The sequence below is a fragment of the Mesitornis unicolor genome, unplaced genomic scaffold (assembly GCF_000695765.1).
Source record: "Mesitornis unicolor isolate BGI_N332 unplaced genomic scaffold, ASM69576v1 scaffold37940, whole genome shotgun sequence".
In the NCBI taxonomy this organism is placed as follows: Eukaryota; Metazoa; Chordata; class Aves; order Mesitornithiformes; family Mesitornithidae; genus Mesitornis; species Mesitornis unicolor.
Genome location: NW_010160952.1, coordinates 1 through 11,112, shown reverse-complemented (window position 1 = coordinate 11,112; position 11,112 = coordinate 1). Strand labels below are relative to the sequence as shown.

Below are 11,112 nucleotides of genomic sequence, written 5' to 3'. Positions count from 1 at the left end.
GTTCAGCAGATGAGAGAGCCTGCCCTGGGCACAGGGCACTTGCTACTAGAGTGACTCTCCTGAGACTGTGCACGGAAACAAGGACTGGTGGCAGAAGCGTGGTTGTGCCCAGAGGGATCCTGCCCGGGGCTGCTGGAGCCACCCGCACTGCTGTTTTCCTGCTGTTTCACATAGCTGCACACTGGCAGGGCTGGTTCTCTTCTCTGCTTCTGCTTACCACCATGCAGGGGAGAAAAGGAGATAAAGGAGCACTCAGTGCAAGAAGCATCATTGGACAGTTTTTTTTATTGAGGTATAAGTTGATACTATGATTAAAAAAATACTTAGAGCAATTTCATTAACGCATTAAAAAATCTTTCCAATACATCATTTCATGTCCAGCTTTTCTGCTGTAAGCAACCTAGCTTGTGTCTCTATTTTTTGATATAAAGTACATTTACTTAATGAAGGTGTCTCTTTGCAGCATGCCACATACTGGAATGTCCCAATGGGATGGCGCAGGAGGTGATAAACACCATAGGGCAGGCTTTTGAGCTCCGGTTCAAACAGTATCTGAAGAATCCTTCTAGCCTGGTTACATCTAATGAAAGGTCAGCACATTCTCTCTTAGTCACTTAACTGGTGGTTTTCTTCTCTTTATTGCTTTTCGGGAAAACTTACTCCAAAGAGTGGTCCATAAATAAGATGCTTTGGATATGCTTTCTGGACATATGCTAATTGTAGTATATGCTGTATGTACAGAGTATAATAGACTAAAATTAGCTTATTCCAGTAAACTCCATTGATTTTAGTGACATTTGTATAGGTACATAACAGCATGGAATTCAGCTATGTTGTTCCTTAGCTAAAACAGCCTTCTCTTAAATGATGCAAGTAAGTTAAACACATTTTCAAATTACTCTGCCCATGTAAATTCTGCTGTCCTGACCTGTGCCATGTGTAAGCTCACTGCAGTTGTGGAAAGTGTGTGGTGGCAAAAAAAGCAATTGTAATTCACCTTTCTGCTGTTCTGCTCACATCCTGCACACTGCTGAAAATACAGGGCCTAAATTAATTTTTGGACCATAATTATCTATTTCAACTACACTTTTCCATTGCCCTGACACACAATTCCTGCTCTAATTTATGGCTCTCCTGACCCATTAGCCATGCCCATTTTTCTCAGTCTTTTCTTTACTGTAACTACACTTTTGATCACTTGCTACCTTGCATGAGTAGGTAGAGCTCTAATGCCTCTCAACTGCATCCTGAGAGTTGCTGTGCAGGCGGTATCACTGGTACAGTGCCTGCCGCAATGCAACAGAACTGGTTTTGCTACACAACAGCAGCCCCAGCTCCAGTTTATATTTATTTCATTGTATATGTTATTGTTGCCATTCCACTGCTAATATTGGTCTTTCTTCCCTGGGGACGATAACCAGAGGAAGAGCTTTTCCTATGAAACTCTGCTAGGTGATGCCACAAGTAAGTCAGCGCAAGGAGAGATGGAAGAGGTTCATTAGATTCCCTCCTTGAGCCTGACCCGCAGCCAGCCTCGGAGAACGGTCCTCGGGCAGAGAAGTCGGATATTGCTGTGCAAATGAGTCACCCACTTCCAAACTGCTATGAATCACATAATCAAATACTTGCACTGCATATCACATAATCAGCTACTTGAACTTTATCTCTTTCCTGCTCGAGGCCTTTTATCCAATTATATTCTTGTTAAACAGAGAAGTAAGATTTGAGATGAGCTTTTTATTTCGGGACCGGAGACAGTACAGGAAGCACCTAGTTGTTTTGCAGTGTATCAGCTGTACATTTAAACTATCATCATTCTGGTTTAGCTCAAAAATCAAGAATTGGGTCATTCTGTGTTTTCTTCAAGCTGAAACGGAACAGTTGTATTGACTATAATCATTAAAATCAGGGTACATTCCAGTCAGGAAAACTACTTTTTTTTTTTAATTTGGTAGCAATATTTGATTTTCTGAAACGGTTGCAGGCTTGTCTAACTAAATGCAATGAGGTTTTAATTTTCTCCTGTAAGTCGTCCCCCCACAGCAATCCCTGGATTTGCAGAGTTGAGACAAGAAGCCAGAGGAATTAGTTTTATGGTCTGCATTTTGGACACCTTAATGAACAATGCATTGGCACTCTTCTCTTAAAAGTTTCAGTAGATGACTCTTACATTTTCAAGGCAAAGAAAAGGCACCTGGGCTGCTCGGTGCTAAGAAAATGACTGTGCCTCCCTGCTCCCTGAACTGCGATGACTCTGGTTTTAATTCAGGAAGAAGTAACTGGAAGAATAAACAGCTCTGGAAGTTCAGGCCCAAAGCCCTTTACAGCCTCCATACGGCTAATCTGTGTATTAACATACAGACACTGGGGACATTTGCCTACACTAGAAAGCAGCTGATTACATCATTTGCCTTTTTTCTTTTCCTCCATATTTTTTCAGCGAAGCAGCAAATGCTAATGGATCAGCTGGGAATTCACAGGAGAGGGAGGATCATGAATATTACAATGAAATTCCAGGGAAGGAGCCTCCTACTGGTGGAGTGTTAGACATGCGGGTGAAAGTGCAAACAGACCAAAGGGCCAACTGTCTTACACAGTGCAAAAAGCAGTATTGCTTGGTAAGTACATAATCTTCTGAGACGACTATTATGGGAATGAATAATAAAGTGTTACTGTGGTGTAAAGCATGGCATTAACAGCAGAACCAGGTCCTGATTATCCTGGGAAAGGGTTTTTTAGGCTAGATTTAATGACGCTTAGTACATAATTGAATCCCAAAGCACTTTCTGAATATTAACTGGTTTGTCCTTAGAGGACTTTTATGGGACCAAGTAATATTCCCTTGTTCACTCGTTAGCTGTGAGAAGAAAATAGATACAGATTTAAATGTCTTGTCTGAGAGAACATCTGCAAAATCTGGGAGCTCCTGATTCTGTGATCTGATAAATATTTCATCCTGTCCATTATGCTCTACAACCTATACATATATGTATATACAACATTAACTGATTGCAATGTATATACAACTTTAATTACCCTTGGAGTGTTTCAGGAGGCTCTGTTAAATCAGCCACAGCAGCAAAAGATGTCTGTATCTGTGGCTCCTGTCTGGGAGAGTGGGCAATAAAAAACAATCAGTCAGGGAGTAAAACCAGCCAAGTTCAGACTGGCTGCACAGATTCAAAGCCTGCTGTGGTACCTCTTGGAAACACCGGCATTTCCCCACTCAAAGAAGCAGGCACCACCACGTTGCTCAGAGGGAACGCGCTCACACGTGCCTGCTGGAATCCAGTTGGGGCTGTCTAAAAGAGTTGCTGCTCCCAAGTGGTGTTTGGGTCTGGTGGCAACTGCTCCCAGGTTCCTGTGCACTCCTGTGCTACTGCTCCATCCCTTTTTTGCTTTGTTAACCTCAGCCATGCTCCATATCTCAGCTTTGGGCCTGGTGGTCTCTGCCTCTCAACAGTTCTCTAAAAAGGTATTTGACTGTACCCCGAGTTTGCATTCAAAGCTCTCTGGAGTTGTTGTAAGGAAGTTAACTCTGCAAGATGTAAATGCAAATGCCTTTTTTCCATGGGGTGCTACTTTCTGTTTTTTCCTTTCAGTTCTGATGACCTTCTGGCGCTGCTCAGACAGCTTGGTGACCGTTTCACTTTCACACCATGATGTCTGCAGTTATTTCTGCTTGTTTTTATTGCAAGGAACATTAATAAGAAAATCTGGACTTAATAACCTAGGAGCTTTGCTGTATATGCTAAATCTTAGATACAGAACTGGGCAGTTAACTGTCTCTGGTGGCGACTGGAGTATGTCCAGACATGACACCCTATAGAAAGAAGAGTATCGGCACGAAATATTATTTGAAGAGATAGGAATTTTTTTTGGTGAAGAGGATACATTTAATTACCTGTATCCCAATTAACTGGTGCATAGCTGTTTTAAATTTACCTGACGTTTCTAAGGACTATTGTACATTACTGTTTTTTGCAATTTTTCTACAGGCAGGCAGCCCAACATTCATCAATATATATGAAAATTGCCCAGAAGAAAACAAAACTGGGGGTATGTACTCTAGTTTCCTTCTCATGCATATGCAGAATCAAGGAAGGCAAACTGCCTGGAAGAGCTGCCTGTTGTCTTTCCATACAATGCTGAAAAGTGTTCTACTTAGTGGGTCATTTCTAGTTCCCTAGATGAAGGGCAGACAAAAAAGCCTTACAGCTTTTTCTAAAGGCCACTAATCTATCTTCATGTCTGCTGGCAGACTTACTCATTTTACTTGTCATGATACTATACAGTAGCTCTTTGTTGTTTTATTTTCTTTCATACTCTTTGTTGCTTTATTCTCTTTCATGCCCTTTGAAAAAGGGAGATGCTTTGTTGCTTATCAGTCTCTGAAAATACCCGCATCGGGTGGTTGTTCTAAAGGAGTCTGTGCCCTTGGTTCCAGCATCACTGGCATCTCTGTGACTGTGCTCTTCCCCTGCCTTGGCAGCTTTGTGCTCCAGATCAATTTGCCTTTAGCAAAATCTGCTTTCTGGGGCCCTGGGAGATCACCAGCCTCCATCCCTTTCTGGACTTCCCTTGCCACAGCTGATGCCCTGAGCATTTTCCCTCAGCTCATCTCTTCCACTGCACAATGAGGTCCTTTTTGAATTCCCACCTGCACCGCTTTAAAGCGATCCATTACACTGTCTGCAGGGGATAGTTCAGTTTCTTATTTCTGATTTAGGGAAAAGAGAATGAAATGCTTTCTACAAAGAGAGGATGAACAAATAAAAGAATGAATGAATAGATCTATGAATAAAACGTTTGCTGAAGAGCAAAAACATGCATGCTATTTGGCCAGCTGAAGTGCTATTATTTTCACGCCCTGCAGGGGATATTCTGTTAGCCTGTTCCTAGGCTTGGGTCCTAACCTGACAGATGTGGCTTTGGCTCTCCAGGCAGAGCTACAAAGTGCCAACCCCCTCCATCTTCCCTGCTCCACCAGAACAGCAAGAGACAGAATTGTTCAGCTTCCCACAAGCTTTTTTGTGGTGCAGAGGGGAAGGAAAGGGTTTTGCAGCAAACAACATATATGGCTTGTGTCTGCATAGAGTCATAGGTATTAATTTGTTTTCAATCAGTGGGGGGTTTACTGCTGACATTGATTGAAGCGGAACTGAACCAGCATGGAACATGTTTTAAAACTTCATTCTAACTCATGTTGTATAGTGTACCTTGTGCCTTCTAGCCATAAGGAAAAATGAGTTCATCTGCAGATTTTTATTCTTCTGAATTACTTTAGTGGGATATAAAAGAATAATAATGTTCCTATTTCAGCTTTTGTAGTTATTTTAACTTGAGCTTTTTTAAAAAAAAGAAGGAAATCTGAGCATACTATTTACTGATTGCAGGTAATTGTGGTGAAAGATCACAGAAGACAAAAAAAGAGTCAACATTATTGAAGCCTGTCTACAAAGCAGATCTTTTTGATGATCCATGCTACATCAACACGCAGAGCCTGCAGCCCGCAGTCTGTACAGCCCGTGGTACAGCAGCAACACAGACCCATGGGAGCCCGCTGCGCCAGGCCAGTAGGTTCCCATTGCAATACCGTGTCTTTCTCAGCTTTGAGAAGAGGGGGTCTTGTCATCTGTGTGCACGAGGAAAGATTTTTGGTTTCTCCATAAGAAATACAGAAAAGATGGGGGAAAGAAATCCTTTCTGGATGGGTTTTTTACTTGTTAAATTCAGGACAAAGGGGATTAAAGAGTAAAAGCAGTGATGGTAAGCAAGCAGAATAACTTTTCATCTTCTGTAGCTGATTGATGACAATAAACAATGTCACATTTTCCACAGGTAATAATAAGTAAGTATTTAAGATGATATGAAAGCCTGAGACTACACCATACCTCAAGGAAGAGAGTTCTGTATTCTCCAGATCTTAACCACTGGCAGTGGCCTCAGATGCCTTTGGTGCACAGGCAGAAGCGTGCAAGGTTTAAGTGGGATTGTTATGACCATCTTTTCTCAATTCTTGCAAAAATGACCATTAAATCTCATCTAGTAATTTCTAAATAAAACCATTTCATTAGTAGCATCTATTAAATATAAGTTAAATTAAGTCTTGATTTACAGACTCAAAGTAGTGGATATCCATTAAGTAACCAGTAACAGTTGCTACTGACTGTCCTCATTATTGAAAATACTTTATTAGCTTTGCCTTTTATGGTTTCCCACTGAGTGTTTTCTCTGTCAGAGTTGGCTCCACACAAGAAAGTGGGCAAAGGACTGGACAGAAGTACAGTAAAGGAAATCTGTGACCACTGAGACATTTCCAACCTGAGGCTGTATTGTGCTCTAAAAGGAACTGGCTATATCCTGAGGAGCCTGAGATTGCACAATTCCATTGAAGAAGTGCTATCCTCTTATTTTCCTTAGAAAAATCCTGCCTGTGAAACATTTGCAGTCCGACTGGCCATATCCCAAACCACCCAGTTTTGTTAGTACATTCAGTAATTGTTCGTTTTTTCACAGCAGATGCATCATGCTGTAATCCTTCCCTTCTGGCTACGTTGGCCATGTTGTCTTACATTCCTGCACATCGCTGGAGCCACTCAACATGACTCTCCCAATGAGCCATGACAGTCTCTTCAGAGCTTGTTAAAGAAGAAGGAAAAAACTAGATCTTTTTTTTTAAAAAGTGGCTAAAACCCAACAAAACTCTTGTTTTTATAGGGAAGATTTGACTTTTTAATACATCCAAAAAATACAAATTCAAAACAGCAGAGCGTGAGAAAAATTCCTGTTTCCAATCCCTGTTGCTTAGCGACCCAAGGCTTTCCCATCTAAGATATGGGAGGAGACGGTGTGATAATTTTACCTAATGCGCTGGAGGATTGTGCGCATTCCAGTGTGCATATTATTACAGTCTGCAAGGTTGGTTTGATCACAGCTTCAAGACTGAACCGTTTGCATTTTTTTAAAAGCTACAAATAAAATTTGTCTTGCATCCTTTCAGAAAGTTCTAGGTGAAGTGTCCAATGCATTGCTTTTGTTTACTTTTAGAGTTACCGGAAGCTGTTCAGCAGAGTGCCACAAGCAACACAGCCGGTCTCTGCGTTCTGCCGCAAATAAAGCAACAGCTAAAGAATGAAGATTGTTACCATGGCAAATTAAACAGGAAAGCAGCAGAGAGCCTCTTGGTCAATGATGGGGATTTTCTGGTGCGAGAGAGCACAACGTCACCTGGTCAGTATGTCCTCAGTGGACTTCAGGGAGGGCAAGCAAAGCATCTGCTCTTGGTGGATCCTGAGGGCAAGGTATGAACATTTCATATACTGAATATTCAGGGCTGCTCAGATCAAAATGCACGGGTGCATTCAAGGAAGTGGAACTGCTCCGATTCCATCTCTGTTAATCTAAATTTAGCCAGTGAATTCAGTAGGTTTGAAAGTTCAATTCAAGAACTTATAAGCACTGAAGGACCCTGGAAATAGAAGTGAGGTACTTAAACATTGTTGTTAGTCCAGCTGCTGATAATTACCATATACACTTAATACATCCTTTGAGTATTGTATATTGCTAGAAAAATAACCCTAACATTAAATGATGAAGTTGATCAGTAACACAGTTCTGGATAAAGAAGAGGTAGAGCTGGTTTGTTGTCACTTCAATCCCACTTGCTTCTGCTCAGGGCTGGAAGAGCACTCTTGGAGTTACGTCTCTCGGAGGAGAGAGTAAGTAAGAAAAGTAATCCTCAATAGGATTTAGGGGAAAATGCCTCACTTCTGTGGAGTAAAAAAAAAAGGTTTTTTTTGTTCCCCTGAGCAGAGTCAGCCCACTTCTACAGTCTCTCTAACTTGGCCCTCTGCTTTTCATGTCAGCTAACGTTACATCAAGGGGCAGGTCTGAATTGCTGTCTACAGCCTAATGGCCCTGCTCCAGTGAGTTCAGTGGCTTAAATGCCTTTTGACTTCAATGTGCATCCAACCAGTTACAAGCACAATCTAACAATAAATATATACTTTTGCATCTTTCATTAGGTGAGAACCAAAGACCATATATTTGATAGTGTGGGTCATCTTATTCAGTATCACATGGAAAATAATTTGCCAATCATCTCTTCTGGAAGTGAAGTGAGCTTGAAGCAGCCTGTAAAGAAAGACAGTAATGCGGGACACATGCAATATCACAAATAATCCCTTGGATCTCACACATCACAAGACAATTCATATCTGAAAACTGTACCAAGAACTTTCTATTATGAAGACAATTCAAAAAAGTATAGACTGCACTTTCTGCTGCTGTTCCAGAAGATACCCTTTTGTGTGTGTACGTATGAATATATGTATATGTGTATATCTATGTAGATCTGTAGAGATCAACAAGCATAGTTATATAGATATATATAATCTTAACGAAACTACACCTTCAGAGTGAGAGATTCCTTTGTGAGAAGGTATTTTAGATGTGCACAAATGTCACTTTCAAGGTCATACTGAATCAGTAACTGTTTAAAAGCACAATTAAACCTCTACATGCAAAAGCTCACTTGAATGAACTGCTGGAACATTAGTATGTGCCTTTTAGCATAGGATTACTGGAAACCGATATTATTTATACTGAATTAGTTCTGGGTGGTTAAACAAACATGTCTAAGCTTTTAACTGTTTGCCAAAAGAAATGCAATTTGAATATTACTAAAATGTAATCTGCTTTCGATAGACACTAACAATTTCATTTTGCTTGTAACAGCACTTTACTAGCAAGTAATGTTTGAAATGAATAGCATTCACAATACAGAAAGGTTGCCCGGATTCTTAATCGTTTTTTTAATCACTGTCTGACTACTCAAGGTTTTAAGATTATGCAACATTTACAAAGCTGAAAATAATATATGTAACATAACTTTGGAATAGAACTTGTTAAAGGACAAGCATGCTAGATCCTAATATTTTTGTCTTGCATATGATTTTACTATTATTACCAATTGATACGGGAGCCATCTCTTTTTAAAGGTAGGCTAAATATATTTTCATTGACTACATAGTTGTTTACAAACTACAGAAGCTGAATGAAAGTAATGATACATTTGGAGAGACAACTATTTAAAAGACTGTTTGAACTTTGCATGTGCCCTTATTCAGTGTTCTTTCCAAAAATAGATACGGTTTTTCCCTTTCCTCATAGAGAGTCCACTTGTTCCTAAACATGGAAAAAAGTCTTTTAAAGGAAACGTATGAATTGTTTTGCCACAATAAATACTCTAAATATGTTCAATCCTATATTCAGCGTGATTTCTTTGGCTTCCTTTTGAAGAAATGGTATTTAATAAGTAACTGAAGAAAGGGGAGATAAACTGGTGTCCGTCTGGGTGATGGCCTGAGAAAGCTGTCCATTTAAGATAAGCAGTATCTTCTGGCATGAGCAGAGACATTCTCTCTGTCTCCCAGCCCACCAGCTCAGCTCCATAAGGCAGGCAATTGTTGTGGAGTTCAGCAATAGCTGGCTTAACTATAAAAAAATACATTCTGTTCTTTTGCCTATGTTCGTGTTAAATGGGACACTATAGTAGGAGCTCTTTTCTCTAGAAAACAAAGAGGGGTCATATACACATAAAATTACTGAAGACATAAGCTTTCTTGGAGGGAAAAATATGATGTAAAGAGCCCACACTTAGAGCTAACTAATAAACATCTTCATTCTTACCCACAGCTAGCAGGCAAAAAAATATATCTCATTCCTTGATAATAACATGATTAAAATACTGAATTACATATACTGAAGCAGTGAGAAGCTTTAAAACATTAGTAGTTGATTTCCTTGCCAATAATCTGGCAGCCTTCAGACTAGAAGCTCAAGGTTATGCCTGTTCTATGCTGTGCAAAGTGTTCTCCTCTGAAGAAGGGCCCCAGCAAGAGCTGATGCTCAAGCTTTGTGCCACCACAAGGATAGTTGGCAAGAAACTGTAACTGGAATATTAAAAGCCTGCACAGTATCCTTTCTATTCTCGTGTTTTGCCAAGCTTCATAATGTGCTTGACGTTACTTTGAGTACACAATGAAGCGAAAATAGCTTCTTCTGTGGTATATTAAGGGGAGAGAAAGACCTGCAGTTTGGATTTTTGCATCAAAGCTGAGATTTATGACAGGACACATAAGGCAAACGTGCAGAACTCAATCTCTATTTTTAGTACAAATCAAAGCTACTTGCGACTAGAATGATAGTGCTTGGAGTTGTGATAGTAAAAGATCACAGTTGTGTAACTTTGCCAGTCAAGATACTGGCTTAGGGACTTTTTGTACTTCACCAATTTTCACTTTACCAATGCATAAAAACATCCAGGGCCAGTGTTTAAAGTTTGGATCACAGTATGACAGTCTAAGTCTCGCTCTTTGAATATCACTAACTTAAACAGAAGTAAGACCAGAATCTTTGTTCTGTTGCCCCTGCATCTTTTTAATGTGTCTGAAGCAAAACTGTGAAGGAAAAAGGGGAGGAAAGGAAGATAACTGGGTGCTAGTGCAATGAACAAGTATTTCGAATTCTCCTAATGTGAGAGAATTTCACTGAAACACATTAACACACGTATCTGTTTGCTTCCATCAATAAAAATGTTACAGCAAACGACCCGCACACCTCTCTCACTACAGCTTCCATTTTCTGCTGCGGCAGGCACCATTACTGATGAGGGCAAGCATCACCAGATGGAGCTGTTACAGGCCTGCCTCATCTCTGAACAAACACTCTTTGTGCTAAAATCCTTTCTGATGTCTTTTTTTTTTTTTAATGCTTGCTACAGGCAACTCTGTGGAAGAAGTTTGTTCGCTCAGAGAAACTTTTAATTTTTTAAACAGATTAAAGTAAGCTCTTGAAGCAGTGTGGCTCCCGGAGCTCCAGGCACCCTGAGGGAGGCTGCCTGTGTGCGGCCTGGCTGCTCCCCCGTTCCCGCGGGGCTTCACCAAGCAAAAGCTGACTCCCCCCAAAGAGTCTCCTTGTGCGCAGCTCAGCCCCACAAGTGACTGGCATCATCACCACTGTCAGGACAGGCGACAGTGACAACCGGACCCGTTATGACTGTCAGGACGAGGCCCAGGCCGCAGGCAGCTTCCTCAGGCGCGGCTCCTG

The 11,112-nt window shown here is 40.8% G+C and overlaps 1 protein-coding gene across 1 annotated transcript in view; it reads left to right on the top strand.

Annotated features, from left to right (window-relative positions):
* SHC4 (SHC (Src homology 2 domain containing) family, member 4) overlaps positions 1-8,731 on the top strand; it is a 28,835-nt gene extending 20,104 nt beyond the window's left edge. The window contains exons 7-12 of the mRNA XM_010191557.1: positions 464-590; positions 2,441-2,618; positions 3,999-4,059; positions 5,397-5,576; positions 7,051-7,304; positions 8,028-8,731. Of these exons, the coding sequence (XP_010189859.1) occupies positions 464-590; positions 2,441-2,618; positions 3,999-4,059; positions 5,397-5,576; positions 7,051-7,304; positions 8,028-8,183 (956 nt within the window). The 3' untranslated portion in view covers positions 8,184-8,731. The remainder of the gene's footprint in view (positions 1-463; positions 591-2,440; positions 2,619-3,998; positions 4,060-5,396; positions 5,577-7,050; positions 7,305-8,027) is intronic.
* Positions 8,732-11,112: the final 2,381 nt, after the last annotated feature.